Source organism: Coregonus lavaretus (assembly GCF_964263955.1).
Source record: "Coregonus lavaretus genome assembly, chromosome: 28".
NCBI classification, from domain to species: Eukaryota; Metazoa; Chordata; class Actinopteri; order Salmoniformes; family Salmonidae; genus Coregonus; species Coregonus lavaretus.
The window spans coordinates 39,820,085-39,843,731 of record NC_140015.1 but is presented as its reverse complement, the minus strand read 5'-3'; the positions used below and the strand labels follow the sequence as shown (position 1 = coordinate 39,843,731).

Genomic DNA, 23,647 nt, shown 5'->3' with positions numbered 1-23,647 from the left:
TTACTGGTCTTCAGTTCCAAAGAATTTGACAAAATGGCATTTTTTGCCCCTTGGCTTTTTCAGGTCCTTTGGAGGACTGACGACCTGGAAAGCCAAATAAAGTAAATCACAATATCCTTTACACGTTAGCCTCCAATACAATTCGAAGTCAAAACGACCATGGGGTGTTCAGATTTCGCTAGCTATAATTCGACAGATCTTACCTTGCCTGGCCACGGAGGATAGCGCCCGAGCTTTCCCCTAAAACAAGAACATTGTCATTTGATTGATGATTAAACGTTGAATTATCGAGATAACGTTTAAATTCGTTGTCGCAGTAAATATTTGTATCGAACATGAAAATCCCGGGGCACAGTCACCAGAATAATATTTAGTTAGCTAGTTAAACTTCAGATTGATGTTGTTTCTCGAACATCACAGTACACACTTTTCAACTGGCATCAGTAAACATGTGGAGATACCTAAACGAACCAGTGTATAGATATAGCTAGTATATGGATTGAGCAATATATTTACATACAGTTGCGTCCGGTTTCACTTCTCTGGGTGCGGCAAGGCTAAGTAGTTTACTAGCTAGCTAATGGCTATGCTGACTCGGGCTAGGCAGGCAGTATTTGTTTTGAGTTCGATCGACAACTACCGTAAGTAAACGAATCTAGTCACACATACCTCATCTAATGTAACGAAAATACGCGAATTCCGTTAATCCGACACGGATTCAATGTACACAATGGAATGAGACGATTTAACTAAGTTAAAATGCATATCTCACCAAACCAGGTCCCCGATTCTCAGATGCACCGTCGCCATCTTAGAACTTTACTGAAACGTCGCACTGAATACCGTGAAAGAACACACCCACCAGAAATCAAATGCGTCACCAACCCCAACCCACAGAGCTTCTAAACCCAGAGGCACAACATCGCAAGACTTCCGGGAACGCTTGCGAAAAAGAACGAACAGACAAGGCCGTGGTTTGGGGTATGAGAAGTCAATGAGAGAAGTGAAAAAATATTCCTTAGTTGTTAATGTTCTCAAAATATAAAGGCACAACCTAGATTGGAGTCAATGTCTTCAGTAGTTGAATATGGTATTACTCCAACCGCGTGAAAGTGACAAACTGACATGTTTTAATTTTCGTAAAAAACGACTTTATATCGAAGGAGTGCCTTTGACTGCATGTACATGCGCAGTTCGGCGCTAAACCGTAGTCCCGATGACGTATTTCTACGCATGAGTTTTGCTAGCCAATGTCGCCATGACATCGCCTAAAAGCGTGATCGGGGATTTCAGTTCTAGCCTATCTTCATACTGTCTGCCCAAATCCCCGGTTGTTCGTAGTTACCACAGACACAAAGCAAAAAATGGCTACATCATAAACATTCAGGAAAACAAAAATGAGATTTGGTCTTATTTTAAGGTTATGGTTAGACATCCGGTTAGTAGAGCAGTGGGGTTAAGGTTACGTTTAAAATAAGATTTTAAGACAATCAGTTTAGCGGTCTAGCCATTATTACGACTTTGTGTCTGTGGTAACTAGTGACGACCCAAACCCCCAAACAGTCTAAATTGTATACTGTATCCCTAGAAAAGAGTAGAGGGCAGTTTCAATCAGATACTTTCATTCATCTAGACTAGAGATTCAGTTTCTCTTATGTGCCCTCATGTGTAACTAGGGGGTGGGGTGGTGCACTATTACATCTCAATGGGTATGCCCCTCAACAACTGTAATGGGGGGTGGGTGGTGCACTGCCCTTATCTCAATGGGTGAGCACATGTAACAGGTATAAAATCCCCCCTGTCTGGATGAGAGCTTTGTCTTGACGGTCCACTGTAGGGTTTGCTTTGCGTCGTGTGCAACCATTTTGGGGACCATGAAGTCTCTCTGTTTGAGAATAAAGGTGAGCGTGGTTGAGTGTACTGAAGAGGATTGTTTGTTTATCTGTATCAGTGTTCGTTTATTTACACAGCAACAGCATCAGGATAAATTCATAATGGCGCTGAAGGGAATAGCAGCCATCTCACAGGCTCCTGACCAATTGTGCTATTTAGTTTTTTAGTGCTGATCTTCACTTTTTTTGTACGTAATATTTCCGCCATCGTTTTCTATGACTTAAAAGAGCTTCTGGACATCAAAACAGCGATCACTAACTTCAATTTGGATTTCTACTTCAATGAGTCAGCGGCGAATGACATACTGCTCTTCCCGTACCAGGCCCAAATCCCAGACACTCGAAAAAGGAAGGAGCGGCGTTATAGAGGCTGGCGTGCAGGATACCTGACGAGACTACGTCATCGAGTGGATAAATGGCCTCTACCCTCTGTTCTATTGGCGAACATGCAATTATTGGAGAATAAACTGGACGAGCTCCGTTCAACACTATCCTATCAATATGAGCTGAAGAACTGTAATATTCTATGTTTCTCAGTCAGCTGAACAAGGACACTGAACCATGCATGAGAGCCCCAGATGTTCCAGACGACTGTGTGATCACGCTCTCCGTAGCCGATGTGAGTAAGACCTTTAAACGTGGTCCTCTGTAGCTCAGCTGGTAGAGCACGGCGCTTGTAATGCCAAGGTAGTGGGTTCGATCCTCGGGACCACCCATACACAAAAAAAATTATGCACGCATGACTGTAAGTCGCTTTGGATAAAAGCATCTGCTAAATGGCATATTATTTATTATTATTATTAAACAGGTTAACATTCACACAGCCGCAGGGCCAGATGGATTACCAGGACGCTTACTCAGAGCATGTGCTGACCAGCTGGCAAGTTTTTTCACTGACTTTTTCAACCTCTCTCTGACCCAGTCTGTAATACCTTCATGTTTCAAGCAGACCACCATAGTCCCTGTGCCCAAGAACGCCAAGGTAACCTGTCTAAATTACACCTCCCTCTGCAACTGGATCCTGGACTTACTAACGGGCCGCCCTCCAGGCGGTGAGGGTAGGCAACAACACATCCACCACGCTGACCCTCAGCAAGGGGGCCCCACATGGGTGTGTGCTTAGTCCCCTCCTTTACTCCCTGTTCACCCATGACTGCGTGGCTGCATACGACTCCAACACCATCATTACGTTTTCTGACGACACAACGGTGGTCGTGAAGAGGGCACAACAACGCCTCTTCCCCCTCAGGAGGCTGAAAAGATTTGGCATGGGGCCTCAGATCCTCAAGAAGTTCTACAGCTGCACCATTGAGAGCATCTTTACTGGCTGCATCACCGCCTGGTATGGCAACTGCCTGGCATCTGACCGCAAGGAGCTACAGCGAGTAGTGCATACGGCCCAGTACATCACTGGGGCCGAGCTCCCTGCCATCCAGGACCTCTATACCAGGCGGTGTCAGAGGAAGGCCCTTAAAATGGTCAGACTCCAACTATCCAAGTCATAGACTGATCTCTCTGCGACCGCACGGCAAGCGGTACTGGAGCACCAAGTCTGGGACCAAAAGGCTCCTGAACAGCTTCTACCCCCAAGCAAGAAGACTGCTGAACAGTTAATCAAATGGCTACCTGGAGAATTTGCATTGACTCCCTTTTTTTTTTGCACAGATTCTCAGCGCACTGGCTCTATGCACACTCACTGGACTCTACCCACACACTCACACATACTACACTGACTCCAACACAAACACACACACACACACACACAAATGCATAGACACACTTTCACACATCACATCTGCTGCTGCTACTCTGTTTATTATCTATTCCGATTGCCTAGTCACTTTTACCCCTACCTACATGTACATATTATCTCAATTACCTCAACTACCTGGTACCCCTGCACATTGACTCGGTACCGGTACTCTTCGTATATAGCCTCGTTACTGATATTTTATTGTGTTACTATTTCCTTTATTTATTTTGCCATTTTTTGGTACTTTTTAACTCTGCATTGTTGGGAAAGGGTTTGTAAGTAAGCATTTGACAGTAAAGTCTACACCTGTTGTATTCGGCGCATGTGACAAATAAAATAACATTCCCAACATGAATGGATGAGATGAAGGTAATATTCACAGACCCAGACAACCCCTTTTGTCTGTAGACATATGTAATGCTAAATCTGTTTCTAGAAGTCTTTATAAAGGATAGGTTTTTATGTTTGGTGTGTAACATGTCGCCCTAATTAACCTTTTCATAGCGTGTCTATTTAACCTTTCCCCGATGTGCCACTGAAGAAACAGTGTTTTTATTAGTCTGATCGCTCACAATAGGGACTACAAAAAGGTGAGTTTAGCTCTTTATTGGAAACCCTCACCTCACAATAGGGCCTACAATACAGTGCTATAAAGTCAGCTACAGTTATTCATATTTGACTGTAAATCACCTGTGTTACAATTAGCCTACTTCTTACTAATCTAGTTAAACCAAAACAATGCATATTACATCATTATCCTAATGAGTGTTTTATCAATCAGACACCTACTAAAGTCCTTTGTCTTCCCTGAATGACATCTGACCATGGAACAAGTGGAACATTTCAATCAAGGTTTTATTCATAAAAGCAGACTTGAAAATAGAAATCCTCCTAGTGGCGAAATCATTTCCTCACAACATTATTCTGATACTGCAATAAACACAGACACTAAATTTCAGTCAGATGCCGTAAGGTATTTCTATTCATTTAGAAAAGGCGGGAGGGATCTGGATAAGACATCTCTTAGGTCTGGGTTTGCGTCCCAAATGGCACCCTAATCCATATAGTGTATACTTTAGACAAGGGGCCATAAGGATCTGGTCAAAAGTAATGCATTATATAAGGGATATGTTGCCATTTTGAGATACACCCATTTTGCATGGATTGGTGAATAGCTTTTCTTACATAACACAAGATTACATTGTCTGTCTAGACCGGATTTTGGTCATTTCATCAAAATCCCAGGATTAATTGTTCTAATTATATTTTTGTGTATTTCCTATCATAAGCCCCATCGGGACAGTCTGTCTAGTCCACTGTGTCAGAGGTGTTATCCCAAATGGCACCCTATTCCCTACATAGTGCACTACTTTAGACCAACCCCCTATGGACTCTGGTTAAAAGTAGTGCACTATGTAGGGAATAGGGTGCCATTTGGGACATATGTCCAGGGTGAATGGCTTGTACACCCACATAATTAAAAAAAAAAAATACTACAGTTTACAATATAATACTAATAGTACTTACCACGGGTCGATTGATCTGAATGGTGTGTGCTGAGTTTGACCATTATGAGTTTATTCATGTGTGACAATATTCAAGATGTCCATTCATCCTCTGCAATAATGTCCTTTTTTTGGTTTTCAGTTGGTTTGTCTGGAGAGGCTTTGCTGGTTTGAGGTACAGTAGCCCTCCTTTAAGTAAAGTGAATTGTATTTCTGAAATATCTATTGTGTACGTAATCTGTTCTTTCTTTTCTACCATCTGAACAGTATGGTCTCCCACTCTTTTTGGTCATCCTGTGAACTTGGTCAGCTGAATCTCTGTGTTGTATTTCAGGAAGCTAGTGGAAGTAACAGATCTAAGATGTGATTTTGGAGTACTCTTGCTAACGTGTATTATCTGTGTCAAACAAGCAAACCTAATCCTCTAAGCTTTAATAAACCTAGCTTGTTCTTCATATCTGATCCTGTACTGTTTCTCTTACATGGACCTAGAACCAGTCTAATGTTTAGATGTGACAGTTGTAATAAAATGGGTATATTTTTGCTAAGGTGTTGTCTGGGCCATTGCATTGCTCCGAACTGTTGATACAACTCAATAGGTGGCATGTCACCAACCTGGGTCTTATGTTTTGGTTGAGGTATTCCCCTCATTAAACAGTAACTGGTGGTGTCTTATGTTCTGATTGAGGTGGTCCCCTCATTAAACAGTAACTGGTGTAATCTGGTAGTTGTGCCATTTCAGCACTAGTCTGCACCGCAAAAACTTAGTTATGTCCGCAAAAACACATCAGTAAATACTAGTCGTGTCCTCAAAAACACTACAGTAAATACTACAGGCATGTCTACAAAAACACTACAGTGAATACTATAGTATATAAATATAGTAACACTACAGTATTTAGACGGTAGTATAATATAGTATTTGTTTTATATGGGTAATGATGACCTTCATGTAGCCTACTGAAGGCTATGGGAGAAAGCCGTGGATGGTTTTGGCTGGTTTGGTTGGTGGGAGGACTGTTCGTTCACCATTACAAACACACCTTCTATCTTCAGCGATTTGTCTAACTGATTGCTTCGTTGATCAGATCTGTCCTTGAGCTCAGCAGGAATCTGGTGGTTTTTCAGAAAAGCTGTACAGTTATTTCTTCCAATAGATAAGAGCTTCGTCTGTGGAACATAGGCCTAAAGGATGATTTATCTTGCTTATCTACAAGCAATATATATCTTTGTAAATCTATATTGGTGTTTAAAACTGTAATTTATACCAAAGGCCTACTTTTTAAAGAAACACACAACAAGTTTACCCTTCAACATTTTACTGTTTTATTTCTTATGTAAGACATGTAAAACAGGACAACTGAGAGACAGTTTTACAGTAGCACACCACAGACCGACATTAACAATATCCATTCATATCCTTGTGTATGTAATTCAATTCCACATCAAAAACAAAATAAAAGATATTTAAAGTATTACCTCTAACCATGTACCCAGTGTAAGCAGTTTAACAAGTTTACTCCAGGGACAGACAGAAAACCCTTCTACAACCATTTAAATGTATGTTGGCTACAAATACAGCCACCACATTAACCCTCATTTAAAACCAGAACACCAGTTTGTGCATTTATAGTGCATTATGAGTTTGAAAATAAATATAATAACAGTGCAATGTAGAGTTTAGAGAGAGAGATATAAACGAACATATTGTTTAATGTTAGATTAAGAACGTTGGAATTAAAATATTTTGGAAGAATTAAATGTAGTGAACCAAGTAATGGCACACATTTTCAATCTCATGGTAGTCGGATAGAAAAATAGACAGTTAAAAAAGTAGTTTTCTTCAGATGTTTCTCTTTCACTTGGTCTTTCCCGACACCATGACCCCGAACTCCTGTATGGTGATCTCTTTGTTATGGTACTGCTGCAGCTGGTGGGTGGTGATATTCCCAGCCTTCAGGGCGTCTTCAATGGAGAACTTTTTCCCAGACTTCCTGTCGTGGAGAACAGAGGACTCCCCCTTGGGGCCCTTGATGCTGATCTCCTCCCAGTCGCACTCCTGGCTCTGGAGGTTCACAAACATCTTCCAGTCAATCAGTCCCAGCTTGTAGGCCTCCTCCGGCCGCATCTCCTTGCCCGAGTCGGGGTCGATGACCACGATGGATCTCCTCAGGTGACTCTCCCTCTGCTCCCTCTTGATCTGGATCGCCGCCAGGCCCTTCTGCAGCTTCTCGATCTCCTCATCCTTCTGCCTGGTGATGGCCCTCAGTTCGGCCAGCTCCCCCTGCAGCGAGTCCAGCCTCAGCTCCAGGTTCTTCCCGTTCTCCATGGGGGCCGAGTTGGAGATGCTCCGGGTCTCCGTGGAGGTGATCTGGATCTCGGACTGCAGCCTGCGGATGTCGTTCTGTAGCCTCTGGTTCTCCTGCTGGAGGCGGCTGCTCTCGTCGCGGATGTAGTCCAGCTCCTTGGACGACTTGGTGTTGGTAAACTCCATGTCGGACAGGCGGGACTTGAGGCTGCCCAGCTCCTGGTCCAGCTCCAGCCTCCTCCTCTTCTCCTGGTCCAGCGTCCTCGTCATCTTCTCGATCTCCATCTCGGCCTCAGGGTCCTTCTCCACCTGGATGGTCTCGGTGCGCACCACCTTCTCCTTCACCTCAATCCTCTCCAGGGTGACCTGCTGCTGGAGCAGGACATTCAGCTCCTTCTCCAGCAGGGTACGCTTGTGTCTCTCCTCCTCCACCTGCAGCTTGAGGATGGAGTGCTCTTTCTCTTGCTGGGGGTCCTGCTGGAGAACCACCATCTGTTTCACTGTGACCCTCTCCCTGTTCTCCTTGTCCATGACCTCCATCTCATTCAGCCTGACCCTCAGCCTCTGGATCTCCAGCTCTGCATCGCGCCTAGCCCGACGTTCTCGCTCCAGCTCCTCCAGCTGTGCGTCCAGGTCGGCCTTCTGCCTCTGAAGTTGGTAAAGCTCCACTTTCAGGGTCTCCCTCTGCCTCTGTTCATTGTTGATGTTCTGCGTGAAGGTGTTGCACTCTGACCTCAGTAATGGGTCCTCCTCCATCTTAACCACCTCCTGCTGGACCAACTTCTCCCTGACCTGGGACAGGTCGATCTTCCTTAGCCGGATCTTCTCCTCATTAGCTGATCGCTCCCTCTCCAGGTCCAGGCGTTTCTTCTGCTCGTCCGCCAGCTTCCTCTTCAGTATTTCAATCTCCTCCTTGGTCTTGGGGTTTTCTTTGTACTCCAGCACCTCGTTAACCACCTCTTTAATTTGCACCTGGGGCTTGGTGTCCTTCCACCGCTGAATCTCGTCCCTCAGCTGCCTGATCTCCATCTCTGACTTCTCCGTCTGGTGCGTCTTGTCCACAATCTCGTTGCGGAGCTTCTCCAGCTCCCTCTCGGTCTGCGGGTCCGTCTTGTACTTGATGACTTCCTTGATGATCTCCTTGACCTCGATCTGTGGACCTCTGTTTCTCAGCATCTTCAGCTCGTCCTGGTGGGACTTCAGCTGCTGGTCGGCGTCTCTGTACCTCCTCTGGTGCTCTACCAGTTCCATGCGCAGGTTGGCCACTTCAGCCTCAGCCTTGGGGTCGGGCCTGACGATCTCCCTCACCTTCTCCTGAACTATGACCCTTGACTTTTCCTCCTCCAGGCTGGAGATCTTCCTCTGGAGGTCGGCGCGCTCCCTTTGGGAAGACCGGTGCTTGGCCTTCTCATCCTCGTGCTGCCTCCTGAGGTTCTCTACCTCCCTCTCGAAGGCGATATCCTTCTCCACCTTCAGCACCTCCTTGATGGAGATCTTCTCCTCGGCCATGGACTTCTCCTTCTCCAGCCTGCGGAGCTTGTCCTGGAGGAAGCGCAGCTCGTCCTCCAGTTGCTTCCTGTTCTCCTGCTCCTTCTGCTTCCTGTCCAGGAGGATGCGGTACTCGCTCTCCAGCTGCGGGTCGTTCTGCACTTTAATCACCTCCTCCTCTGTGATCACCTCCTGCTCCTTGGACTTCTGCTGCGCCAGGAGCGTCACCTGCTTCGTGATCTGGACCACCTCATTGTCCTTGATGGTCTTCTTCCTCCTCAGCTCCTCCAGCTCCTCCCTGAGCCTCCTCACCTCTTCCTCCTGGCCGCGGTCCCTCTCGATACGCAGCACCTCCTTCACGGTGTACTGCTGTGCTCCTTCTTTGATCTCTGTTTCGATGCCGCGCAGCTTCAGCCTCAGTGCCTCCAGCTCGTTGTCCATGGCCCGGGTGGCCCGGGTTTCGTCCGACAGCTTCTGACGGACATTGTGGACCTCGTCGACCAGAGTAGGATCCGGAACCTTCTTGATGATCTCCTTCTTGACGACGGTGTCCTCCGGCTTCTGGCCCTCCAACATGTAGATGTCTGTCTGGATTTTCTCTAGATCCTTCTCCAGCTGCTCCCTCCTCTGGATCTCGTCTTTCAGTTGACTCTCGATCCTCCAGGCTTCTTCTCCGGGAGCGGCAGATTTGACTTGCTGGACATTGTTGCAGACGATCACGTCTGATTGCTGAGAGAGGGAGAAGAGGCTGGGGTTATTTTTCAGAAGTAATGGCAATGATGTTTATTTAGAACTATGTGACATTTCAATTAATTTTCGATCTATATAAAGATGTGCAACATTGATTGTTGAACATTCAGGAGTATCTCACCTGATTCATAAGGCCTTGGGCAAACTGCAGATTCGCCAGCCTTTGCTTGTTAACTGCATTCACTTCAGTGAATTTCGCTTCAATGGCAGATTCCTGTAAACAAGGAAATTATGAAATGCATGAAACCAGGGGCATTTCCAGAATGTTCATAGGAAGATATCGTTCAAAAGTCTTCCTGAAAACGTATCAAAATGTATCACATTACAACGTGTAATATGCATTAAGGTTATAGTCAAGGGCTGACTCTCAAATGGCACCCTATTCCCTATCTAGTGCACTACTTTTGACCAGGACCCATGCACCCTATTCCCCTTCTAGTGCACTACTTTTGACCAGGGCCTTATGACCAGAGTCCAAAAAGTAGTGCACTAAATAGTGAAACGGGTGCCATTTGGGCCGCAGTCTTCCTTACCTCTTCCTTGACCCTGAGTGCAGGGGACTCCAGTCTGCTTCTCTTGTAGGTCTGAGGGACCAGCCCGTCTTCAAGGTCCAGAATAGACTTGAACTTTTCAGTATCATTCTCATATTCCTGCAAACACAGACAAATTAGTAAAATCAACTATAATTGAGAGGAAGAAAGAAAGAGAGATGAGAGAAAGAGTTACTTCAAATTGTAGACATTTCTCCTCGCAGTAATTAATCAGAATGGATGTGTCTATCAGTGTTCATTCCCCTACCTTGACGGCTTGCTGGTAAAGTTGGGCATTTTTTGATACGTTGTTCAAGTCAGACTCCTTCTTTTTAATGTCGGAGAGCAGGTTCTGTGAAAACAACAACACAGCAATCAACATTTTAGACCGAGAAACATAACAGGACCATTAGAGGTAGAGGACTTTGACTAGAGGTATAGAAACATAACAGGACCATTAGAGGTAGAGGACTTTGACTAGAGGTATAGAAACATAACAGGACCATTAGAGGTTGAGGACTTTGACTAGAGGTATAGAACATAACAGGACCATTAGAGGTAGAGGACTTTGACTAGAGGTATAGAACATAACAGGACCATTAGAGGTAGAGGACTTTGACTAGAGGTATAGAAACATAACAGGACCATTAGAGGTAGAGGACTTTGACTAGAGGTATAGAACTTAACAGGACCATTAGAGGTAGAGGACTTTGACTAGAGGTATAGAACATAACAGGATCATTAGAGGTAGAGGACTTTGACTAGAGGTATAGAACATAACAGGACCATTAGAGGTAGAGGACTTTGACTAGAGGTATAGAAACATAACAGGACCATTAGAGGTAGAGGACTTTGACTAGAGGTATAGAACTTAACAGGACCATTAGAGGTAGAGGACTAGATGTAGAATAAAAGTCTAATTTTTTGGATCTAAATAGTACTATTTACATTACAACTAGAAAACTGACTGGAACCTCTCAGCTGAAAATGTTTTTAGTCCAGGACAGGGTTGCAAAATTCGGAACACCTGACTATCCTCAACCTTGCCGGGGTGACGTTTCCCCTAGGTACAGATCTAAAATCACCTTCCCCTCCCCAATCCTAACATTAACCATTAGTGGGAAAATCAGAAATCAGCGTCTAGGGGGGCAACTTCATCCTATTCCATCCTCAACCACTTACCTTCTGGTTTACCAGCTTGGTTTCCACCTGACTGAGGTTGTCCTTCTCAGTTGGCTCATAGTTTGGCACGCGGGACAGCCAGCTGTTCAGGTTGTCGTAATCACTGCGGTAGTTGTTGTACGACATCTTAGCCCTCTGCAGGCTCTGAGTTCTGTAACATACCCACAACACAACGTGAATGTAACATACCACAACGTGAATATAACATTCCACAACGTGAATATAACATTCCACAACACAACGTCAAGTGACGTCTATTATAGTAAAACCACAATACAGGACCGGCTACGATGAGTCTTGTTCTTGGCTTCAACCTTCTTTTTTTACCAGTAGTAAAGGGCGATGAATCAGTCCTCTCACCTCACACATATAATGTGTGGATGAGCTGTGCTCTTAAAAAGAGTCAAAGGTCACATTCCGATTCTCTACCCTTCTCCCGAAGTGTGCACTTGTACACTTCCCCTTATGGATTTAAAATTAAATTGACTGGTGTAAGAAATATGTTGGAAATGGAAACTCCCTCCAGCCATACTTGCACCAATCCAATAATTTTGAGTTCTAGAGAAGGGTAGAAAATCGGAACGCAGCCACAGTGTTCAACAGCACCTTAGAGACTGCTGCCCTATGTACGGTACATAGTCATTGAAGACTCGTCACTTTAATCATGTTTTCATACTGTTTTACACACTTCATATCTATTTACTGTATTCTAGTCAAGGCCTACTGCTGTACACACCTTTTCTATCCATATACTGTCCATAATGTCTATACACACCATCATATACATATATATTTATATTCCGGAGTCTGACATTGCTCGTTCTAATATTTCTATATTCCTTTCATTTGTATTTTTTAGATTTGTTATTAGTGTACTGTTGGCGCTAGGAACACAAGCATTTCACTACACCCCCGATAACATCTGCTAAATATGTGTACGCAACCAATACAATTAGATTTTAATTGATTTGAAAGTTATGTCAGTCCCTTTACCTGGTGTCGATCTGCCTGTTGAGGTTGTCGTAGCGTTTGTTCAGCTTCTGAACCTCTCCCTCCTGCCTCTCGATGTCGGGGCAGTGCTCCTGCAGCTTGGTTGCCATGGTGTCACAGCTGCCTTTGGCCGCACGCAGGTTAGCCTCCGTCTCCGTCACCGCGGACCTCTTGGTCTTCAGCTCTGATGCAATATCCTGTCAGGAGAGGAAGTGAGGTTGAATTGTGTGTATGGGGAAATTCTGCCCCAACTAGGATAAACTTGAGATATGGGTATGTAGCTCAGATCTTCCAGTTTATCATGCATTTTTACTCTATGTCATTAGCAAATTTGCTTCTGTCTTTGTATCTGAACTGTAAAAATACAATACATTTCCTTTGTGGAGAGGATCTAAATATAAATCCTGATTAGAATAAACGAGAGATAGAAGGACAGCCATCTTACAGCCAGTTGGCGCTGTGTCATCTCCAGAGACGAGATGTCTGCTGGGGCGACTTCCTCCCTGGCCAGCTTGTTCTCATAGCTGGACAATACACTTTTCCCGTTTTGAAGGGAGTTCTCCAGGCGGTTGGAATTCTGAAGCCTGTAAACAAACACATGATATGATTCCATTCCATTTGATTCATGTGACACTTAAATGAGTTTAAATATTGTGTAATAGTAGCCTACAGGTTTGTCATCTTAGTAAAACAGGAAAACTCTCTCATACAAAGTATAAAGTAACAAGGAGGACCTTTTCTCTAACTACTACCATCTCTACTAACAAGTCAAATAAAAAGCTACTTACTTGTCCTCGGAGCACTTGAGCAGCAGGTTGATCTTGTCATATTTATTGTTGGCCTCGTTCACCTTGCCGTTTAGCTGAGGGGCGCTGGCACATTTAGGGTTAGAGGTCAGGAACTTCTCAGCCTCCCTCACCTTGGACGACTTCTCCGGCTCGATCTTACGAACAACGGCCGCAATGTCCTGGTGGAAGAAAATGGGATAAGTATAACACAGTGTAGACTTCCTGGAACTACTACATTTTATTTACATTTTTAGTCATTTAGCAGACGCTCTTATCCAGAGCGACTTACAGGAGCAATTAGGGTTAAATGCCTTTCTCAAGGGCACATCGACAGATTTATCACCTAGTCGGCTCGGGGATTAGAACCAGCGACCTTTCGGTTACTGGCACAACGCTCTTAACCACTAAGCTACCTGCCGCCCTATAATAAATAACTAATAGTACTTCCTGCATTAAACCTGTCAAACTTATTAAATGGTTTTGAAAACTTTATCGAAAGGATTCTAGTCTAAATAGTGCCAGAGGCAGACAGGAGAAGAGGAGAGTAAGAAAAGCATCTCTACCTCTGTACACCCTCTGTGCAGAGAAAGAGAAAAACGCTGAACTACCTTCATGTCCTGCAGGCGGTCAGCGCTGTGCTGCAGTGGCCTGGTGTGCTCCAGCGGGGGGCGTACTCGAGCGTAGATGGCCTTCTCCTGTTTGTCCAGATCACTGGTCACCTTGTCCAGGCCGGCCATCAGCTGGCGACACTGCTGCTCATCCTTGTCTACAATATTAAATCACAATCAATCAATCAATCAATCACACACCAAAATAACACACACAACAATCATATACAACCAGACACAACAATCACAACATCACATACAATCACACACACACACACCAAAATAACATACACAAAATCAGATACAACTACACACACACACACACAACAATCATATAGAACCAGACACTCAACATAACATCACATTCACAATGGCCTAGAAAATCATTCCATTTTATTTTATTTTTTAAAGCTGTAGTTGTAGTGATTAAAACCATGAAATAACAAGACATACCAACCAATCAATCACATTTATTTATAAAGCCCTTTTTACATCAGCAGATGTCACAAAGTGCTATACAGAAACCCAGTCTAAAACCCCAAACAGCAAGCAATGCAGATGTAGAAGCACGGTGGCTAGGAAAAACTCCCTAGAAAGGCAGGAACCTAGGAAGAAACCTAGAGAGGAACCAGGCTCTGAGGGGTGGCCAGTCCCCTTCTGGCTGTGCTGGGTGGAGATTATAAGAGTACAAGGCCATTAAGGCCAGATTGTTCTTGAAGATGTTGAGACGTTCATAGATGACCAGCAGGGTGAAATAATAATCACAGTGGTTATAGTTCAGGGTCTGCAGTAGCTCATATCCCACCTATGAGTAGCATGCAATGTAATTCTAAAAGTACTTAAGTAAAAATACTTTCAAGTACTACTTAAGTAGTTTTTTTTAGTATCTGTACTTTACAATTATTTATTTTTTTGGACAACTTTTACTTTTACTTCACTACATTCCTAAAGAAAAGAATGTACTTTTTACTCCATACATTTTCCCTGACACCCAAAAGTACTAGTTACATTTTGAATGCATAGCAGGACAGGAAAATGGTCCAATTCATGCACTTATCAAGAGAACAACCCTGGCATCTACAGCCTCTGATCTAGCGGACTCACTAAACACAAATACTTTGTTTGTCAATTATGTCTGAGTGTTGGAGTGTGTCCTCTGGCTATCCGTAAAAAAAATAAAGAAAGAAAATGGTGCTGTCTGGTTTGCTTAATATAAGGAATTTGAAATGATTTATACTTTTACTTTTGATACTTAAGTGCATTTTATCAATTACATTTACTTTGATACTTAAGTGCATTTTATCAATTACATTTACTTTTGATACTTAAGTATATTTAAAACTCAAGTAGTATTTTACTTGGTGACTTTCACTTTTACTTGAGTCATTTTCTATTAACGTATCTTTACTTTTACTCAAGTATGACAATTGGGTACTTTTTCCACCACTGTTCATTGGTTCCATCGCAAACTGTCATAAACATAAAGCTCCAGGCTACCATCCAATCAAAGCCGCATTGACATTATCCCACCCCTGGTTAGCCACTACTGGCTTCAAAATCCAAACGTAACACAATATCTGTCAATACATTTCCAGCAATATTGCCCCCTGTCTGTCTGGTGCGCGTGTTTGTTTAACAATCCATGTAGCCAGTTAGCGATGATAATGATGACCTTGTGGGTAGACAGAAAGACTTTCCCCAAAAACCTTCTCAATTAAATATTAACCGCAAAGTAGGCTTAGCTGACAGAACTATATCATGATTATTTGTATGAATTGGGTGGCCATTGTTTTACAAACTCTGCCATGACATGTGCTGCAGTAGGCTTAACAGAAGCATCGCTAGGTTGACACATTCCTCTCTCGCTAGATGCACAATTAAAGGGGAAATTTGTACAAAACGGAGGCAAAACCAGGACAAATAAAAAACAGAGAAAACAGAATTCGGGAAAATACAAAATATGATTTTATGGGGCTGTCATGCTGAATACAGTTTATTAACCATTATTTTACCAGGTATATTGACATCTCTTGTACACCAAGGACCCGGGGACGAGTTGCAGGGTCGAGGAGAAGAGAAGAATGTGACTATTTAAAAGCTATAAAAAGAAAAATCAGTAGCTCGCAACGTTTCAATTTAAAAAAAGTAGCGCTCATGCTAGAAAAGGCTGGAGACCCCTGTTACAGAGGGTGCAACAGGAGTAAATGTCAGGTGGCCGAGCATTCAGAGGTCGAGACAGGGACATACCATACCATGACATACCATGACATACCATGACATACCATGACATGACATACCATACCATGACATAACATACCATGACATACCATGCCATGACATGACATAACATACCATGACATACCATGACATACCATGACATAACAGTACCTACCAGAGCCAGCGGTGCCGTCTTTCTTCAGTTCCTCCAGGCGTTTGACCAGGGTGGTCTTACTGCCAGACACCTTCATCTTAATGGCCTTCTGCTGGGTGGCCAGACTGGAAACACAAGACACTGTTACACAGTGTACAAGTATACCGTCTTGGGAAACAACACAATCACAGGCACACCACACTCATACACACACCCCTCTCCACCCGGCCCCCATAACACACACACACACTCACTTGTTGGAGATGGAGACAGACTCTGGGTCTGTGGGGGGGATCATGAAGCAGGCCCCTGGAGCGGTCAGTTTATGCCCGGCCGCGTCCTTCACCTCCCAATTGGGCCCCTTGTTACTCAGGAGGGTGTACCTCTCTCCACGCAGGATCTGACCCTGGGATGGACAACCACAACATTACACAGAGTTTAAATCACTGATCTGACCCTGGGATGGACAACCACAACATTACACAGAGTTTAAATCACTGATCTGACCCTGGGATGGACAACCACAACATTACACAGAGTTTAAATAACTGATCTGACCCTGGGATGGACAACCACAACATTACACAGAGTTTAAATCACTGATCTGACCCTGGGATGGACAACCACAACATTACACAGAGTTTCACTGACTGTTCTGGTATGGAAGAACCAGAACACAGCATAGAGGTTCACTCACTAAATCAGCATGGGACAACTAGAACACAACAGTGTTTCACTCACTGAACCACTTTGGATAAGGCCCTTAGCTTTTCCTGACCAGGGAAACACTATGCCCTAGTTAGTAAACTAGAGTTCACAGTTTTTACCGGTCAGGTCACAAAAACAAATCTAAACACAACACCACGTTTCCCCTCACTGTCTGATCCGGTTCCTAAATCTTAAGAGCTCTCTCGACTGCGACACGGCGCGCACACACACACACCTCGCTCTCCAGCTCTCAAAATCCACTCCTAAAACCCCCTCAGCCTGCGGCTGATCCCCTGAAGGCTTAAATAAGATGCAGAGCACAGGCCTGGCCTCTTAGAGGATTTAAATACACAAAACCACATTTCGGGGAGTGGAATTAAAGGAGCGAGAGTGAAGGAGGAAAAGAGGAGAGAAAAGATGTGGTGCAGTCAGACAGCCTTAGTCATGATAACAGAAAAACACACCACACATAGGGATTAGAGAATGACTGGAGACAGAAAAGGAGAGTGACAAAGGGAGGGAGTGGAGGAGATGGAGAGGAAGGAGAGGGGAAGGAGGAGAGAGGGGAAGAAGGAGAGAGGGGAAGGAGGAGAGAGGGGAAGGAGGAGAGAGGGGAAGAAGGAGAGAGGGGAAGGAGGAGAGAGGGGAAGGAGGAGAGAGGGGAAAGAGACAAAAGAAGAGAGAAAATGGTAGAATGATTGACACAAAGAAGCGTGTGTGTGGAGGAGGATAGTTGGCAAGGTATCAGTCTGAATCTAGAGTAGGGCGGCACACACAGGGTGAGGTAAAGTAGTGTGGGTGTCCAGGGTGAGGTAGAGTAGTGTGGGTGTCCAGGGTGAGGTAAAGTAGTGTGGGTGTCCAGGGTGAGGTAAAGTAGTGTGGGTGTCCAGGGTGAGGTAAAGTAGTGTGGGTGTCCAGGGTGAGGTAAAGTAGTGTGGGTGTCCAGGGTGAGGTAAAGTAGTGTGGGTGTCCAGGGTGAGGTAAAGTAGTGTGGGTGTCCAGGGTGAGGTAAAGTAGTGTGGGTGTCCAGGGTGAGGTAAAGTAGTGTGGGTGTCCAGGGTGAGGTAAAGTAGTGTGGGTGTCCAGGTGTAAAGGTTTACCTCGTCAGTGTCGAACTCACACAGCGCCTCGACGGGGAGCAGCTTCTGAGGGGTGTTCCTACGGAACTGGAGAGGGAGAACCTGTAGGCTGCGCTTCTCCAGAGCCATCACACGCTCATCAAAGTGGTCCATGGCCTTCGCCTGGTCCTGCGCACACACACACACACACACACACACACACAGTTAGGGTTTTTTCAAGAGCATTTTGGATTTATAGTTCTAAGACTAAGGCTAATACATTTGTAAAAATAAGATTTTCTTGATTGAGATTGTAAACTAGCCTGGTAAGCAGACAGACCTGTACGCCATAAATAATTGTCTCTGCTTTATCCAACTGCTTTGTCGTTGTTCGGCTGAAGCAGAAACAGATATGTCCCCCATACTTGTAGTAAACTACAGTAATGTAAAGCCCACTCTTAGTAAACTACAGTAGTGTAAAGCCCACTCTTAGTAAACTACAGTAGTGTAAAGCCCACTCTTAGTAAACTACAGTAATGTAAAGCCCACTCTTAGTAAACTACAGTAGTGTAAAGCCCACTCTTAGTAAACTACAGTAGTGTAAAGCCCACTCTTAGTAAACTACAGTAATGTAAAGCCCACTCTTAGTAAACTACAGTAGTGTAAAGCCCACTCTTAGTAAACTACAGTAGTGTAAAGCCCACTCTTAGTAAACTACAGTAGTGTAAAGCCCACTCTTAGTAAACTACAGTAGTGTAAATCCCACTCTTAATAAACTACAGTAGTGTAAAGCCCACTCTTAGTAAACTACAGTAGTGTAAAGCCCACTCTTAGTAAACTACAGTAGTGTAAAGCCCACTCTTAGTAAACTACAGTATTGTAAAGCCCACTCTTGGTAAACTACAGTAGTGTAAAGCCCACTCTTAGTAAACTACAGTAGTGTAAAGCCCACTCTTAATAAACTACAGTAGTGTAAAGCCCACTCTTAGTAAACTACAGTAGTGTAAAGCCCACTCTTAGTAAACTACAGTAGTGTAAAGCCCACTCTTAGTAAACTACAGTAGTGTAAAGCCCACTCTCAGTAAACTACAGTAGTTAGAAAGCCTACTCATAGTAAAACATTGTAGTTATAAAGTCCACTCACGTCCAGGTCTCTGATGAGGCTCTCAATCTGGTACATGTCCTTGAACTCTGGTTTGTACTTCTGGTTGACTTCGGTTTCCAGTCTCTTCAGAAGATCCTGGGTGTCCCGGGCCTCTTTGTGGAACTGGAGAGAAAATAGACGCAGTCAGGAAAAACACTGCGGTAACAAATGACTGAAAGCTGCTCAGAGTTTATTTACACTAAGGTAAACTGGCTGGCAGTCGGTCTCTGCCTTAACCAACTTTGTTCACATGCCATGACATGCCAAGTCTGTAACTCGCAAGCTGTTGCTTTGTACACAGGCCTATCAAAATCCAATGACCCTGTTCAAACATTCAGGATTTCTTAAACGGATGCTTTCTGAATACTTGTTGCTCTGAATCACCTTGTGGTACTCGTCCATGTGTTTCAGGTGGTATGAGGGTTAAAGTTAGGGTTAGGTTGGATTGTGTTACAGTGTTACAGTATGCTAATCACCTTGTGGTACTCGTCCATGTGTTTCAGGTGGTATGAGGGTTAAAGTTAGGGTTAGGTTGGATTGTGTTACAGTGTTCCAGTATGCTAATCACCTTGTGGTACTCGTCCATGTGTTTCAGGTGGTTCTCCTCACAGATGAGCAGGTTCAGGTATTCCTTCCAGTCAGCATGCACTGCCTCCATGTGAGCCTGAGAGGTGGAGTAGAGGCCTGTTACATTAGTCTGTTTGCTGTTTAATTCTTATTCATTTTGCTGATTTTAATCCCAGTAGGGTCGAATCCTAACTTCAACAATAATGTCTCATTTTACCTTAGTCTCCCATTGACATCAATGCATGACTTAGGCAAACAAAAGACTAAAGTGGAAGTTATCATTCTACCATTGGGGCGAATCCTAAGGGATAAGTAAAGTGTATCTCCATAACATTCATCCCAGGATGGTAAGTAGAGATATGTGTGTGTGTGTGTGTGTGTACCTCAATGACATTCTTGCCAGGATGGTTGGTAGCGATGAGTTTGTCTCCATCGTCATTCAGCTGTGTGACAGTGGCCTCCTTGGACTCCAGACACTTACTGATGAAGTTCTGGTGGGAGATTTAAAGAGATACAAGTCCCTCTTTACGTTCCAACACATGTAACATGTAGGATCAGGTGTCAAATAACATGTAGGATCAGGTGTCAAAGAACATGTAGGAACAGGTGTCAAAGAACATGTAGGATCAGGTGTAACATAACATGTAGGATCAGGTGTCAAAGAACATGTAGGATCAGGTGTCAAAGAACATGTAGGATCAGGTGTCAAAGAACATGTAGGATCAGGTGTCAAATAACACCCTGAATGTACTACTCTGTCAGTGCAGGTGAAGGACAGTGTGTGTGTTTGTGTGTGTCCCTCTCTACCTCATACTGTCTCTGACGAGCAGGGAAGTCCAGGTTGGTGTCGCTCCAGTCATAGTTGATCCTCTCCCCTGCCTGCTGGTCCATCCAGTACAGCTCATTGGTGCAGCGCTGCATGTAGTCGCGCAGGCTCAGCAGGTGGCGCTGTCGAGCACTGGAACTGGCCTGGGGAGGGACAGGATAGATAGTTACTATAGAGACCTACACACCGGAACTGGCCTGGGGAGGGACAGGATAGATAGTTACTATAGAGACCTACACACCGGAACTGGCCTGGGGAGGGACAGGATAGATAGTTACTATAGAGACCTACACACTGGAACTGGCCTGGGGAGGGACAGGATAGATAGTTACTATAGAGACCTACACACCGGAACTGGCCTGGGGAGGGACAGGATAGATAGTTACTATAGAGACCTACACACTGGAACTGGCCTGGGGAGGGACAGGATAGATAGTTACTATAGAGACCTACACACCGGAACTGGCCTGGGGAGGGACAGGATAGATAGTTACTATAGAGACCTACACACCGGAACTGGCCTGGGGAGGGACAGGATAGATAGTTACTATAGAGACCTACACACCGGAACTGGCCTGGGGAGGGACAGGATAGATAGTTACTATAGAGACCTACACACTGGAACTGGCCTGGGGAGGGACAGGATAGATAGTTACTATAGAGACCTACACACCGGAACTGGCCTGGGGAGGGACAGGATAGATAGTTACTATAGAGACCTACACACCGGAACTGGCCTGGGGAGGGACAGGATAGATAGTTACTATAGAGACCTACACACCGGAACTGGCCTGGGGAGGGACAGGATAGATAGTTACTATAGAGACCTACACACTGGAACTGGCCTGGGGAGGGACAGGATAGATAGTTACTATAGAGACCTACACACCGGAACTGGCCTGGGGAGGGACAGGATAGATAGTTACTATAGAGACCTACACACCGGAACTGGCCTGGGGAGGGACAGGATAGATAGTTACTATAGAGACCTACACACCGGAACTGGCCTGGGGAGGGACAGGATAGATAGTTACTATAGAGACCTACACACTGGAACTGGCCTGGGGAGGGACAGGATAGATAGTTACTATAGAGACCTACACACCGGAACTGGCCTGGGGAGGGACAGGATAGATAGTTACTATAGAGACCTACACACCGGAACTGGCCTGGGGAGGGACAGGATAGATAGTTACTATAGAGACCTACACACTGGAACTGGCCTGGGGAGGGACAGGATAGATAGTTACTATAGAGACCTACACACTGGAACTGGCCTGGGGAGGGACAGGATAGATAGTTACTATAGAGACCTACACACTGGAACTGGCCTGGGGAGGGACAGGATAGATAGTTACTATAGAGACCTACACACCGGAACTGGCCTGGGGAGGGACAGGATAGATAGTTACTATAGAGACCTACACACTGGAACTGGCCTGGGGAGGGACAGGATAGATAGTTACTATAGAGACCTACACACTGGAACTGGCCTGGGGAGGGACAGGATAGATAGTTACTATAGAGACCTACACACTGGAACTGGCCTGGGGAGGGACAGGATAGATAGTTACTATAGAGACCTACACACTGGAACTGGCCTGGGGAGGGACAGGATAGATAGTTACTATAGAGACCTACACACTGGAACTGGCCTGGGGAGGGACAGGATAGATAGTTACTATAGAGACCTACACACTGGAACTGGCCTGGGGAGGGACAGGATAGATAGTTACTATAGAGACCTACACACCGGAACTGGCCTGGGGAGGGACAGGATAGATAGTTACTATAGAGACCTACACACTGGAACTGGCCTGGGGAGGGACAGGATAGATAGTTACTATAGAGACCTACACACTGGAACTGGCCTGGGGAGGGACAGGATAGATAGTTACTATAGAGACCTACACACCGGAACTGGCCTGGGGAGGGACAGGATAGATAGTTACTATAGAGACCTACACACTGGAACTGGCCTGGGGAGGGACAGGATAGATAGTTACTATAGAGACCTACACACGGAACTGGCCTGGGGAGGGACAGGATAGATAGTTACTATAGAGACCTACACACTGGAACTGGCCTGGGGAGGGACAGGATAGATAGTTACTATAGAGACCTACACACTGGAACTGGCCTGGGGAGGGACAGGATAGATAGTTACTATGGAGACCTACACACTGGAACTGGCCTGGGGAGGGACAGGATAGATAGTTACTATAGAGACCTACACACCGGAACTGGCCTGGGGAGGGACAGGATAGATAGTTACTATAGAGACCTACACACTGGAACTGGCCTGGGGAGGGACAGGATAGATAGTTACTATAGAGACCTACACACTGGAACTGGCCTGGGGAGGGACAGGATAGATAGTTACTATAGAGACCTACACACTGGAACTGGCCTGGGGAGGGACAGGATAGATAGTTACTATAGAGACCTACACACCGGAACTGGCCTGGGGAGGGACAGGATAGATAGTTACTATAGAGACCTACACACCGGAACTGGCCTGGGGAGGGACAGGATAGATAGTTACTATAGAGACCTACACACCGGAACTGGCCTGGGGAGGGACAGGATAGATAGTTACTATAGAGACCTACACACTGGAACTGGCCTGGGGAGGGACAGGATAGATAGTTACTATAGAGACCTACACACTGGAACTGGCCTGGGGAGGGACAGGATAGATAGTTACTATAGAGACCTACACACTGGAACTGGCCTGGGGAGGGACAGGATAGATAGTTACTATAGAGACCTACACACTGGAACTGGCCTGGGGAGGGACAGGATAGATAGTTACTATAGAGACCTACACACTGGAACTGGCCTGGGGAGGGACAGGATAGATAGTTACTATAGAGACCTACACACTGGAACTGGCCTGGAGGGACAGGATAGATATTTACTATAGAGACCTACACACCGGAACTGGGCAGGCATCCCACACTGGTACAAATATTCTGGGTTAGGGGAAGCAGAGGGGGAAAGGGTGATGGTGAATGAAACACACATTCATCACTACTGACCACACACACTCTGGCCAAAGGGAAGGGAAGGAGGGGGGAGCCAAGTTGTAGGTGGATAAAACATCAACACTTTTGTACACACAGACACTGTTGTAGACATACTGAACGCACATAGAAGTACTGTACATGCATATACAC

The 23,647-nt window shown here is 45.0% G+C and overlaps 2 protein-coding genes across 2 annotated transcripts in view; both read right to left on the bottom strand.

Annotated features, from left to right (window-relative positions):
* The window catches only part of LOC311104477 (cytokine-like nuclear factor N-PAC), a 28,719-nt gene extending 27,886 nt beyond the window's left edge, over positions 1-833 (bottom strand). The window contains exons 1-3 of the mRNA XM_084146326.1: positions 773-833; positions 204-240; positions 5-84 (exon numbers count right to left, since the gene is read on the bottom strand). Of these exons, the coding sequence (XP_084002452.1) occupies positions 5-84; positions 204-240; positions 773-810 (155 nt within the window). The 5' untranslated portion in view covers positions 811-833. The remainder of the gene's footprint in view (positions 1-4; positions 85-203; positions 241-772) is intronic.
* Positions 834-6,455: 5,622 nt separating this feature from the next.
* LOC311103274 (periplakin-like) lies at positions 6,456-23,641 on the bottom strand (the record flags this gene model as incomplete). Its single annotated transcript, XM_084144806.1, has 17 exons — positions 6,456-9,675; positions 9,818-9,910; positions 10,230-10,346; positions 10,495-10,578; positions 11,409-11,559; positions 12,402-12,595; positions 12,844-12,982; positions 13,187-13,365; positions 13,795-13,952; positions 16,187-16,290; positions 16,420-16,571; positions 17,974-18,120; positions 19,076-19,198; positions 19,644-19,739; positions 20,026-20,133; positions 20,450-20,611; positions 23,612-23,641. The coding sequence occupies 17 exons, from the start codon at positions 23,639-23,641 to the stop codon at positions 7,009-7,011; spliced, it is 4,704 nt and encodes a 1,567-aa protein (XP_084000932.1). The 3' UTR covers positions 6,456-7,008.
* Between the last annotated feature and the right edge of the window lie 6 nt (positions 23,642-23,647).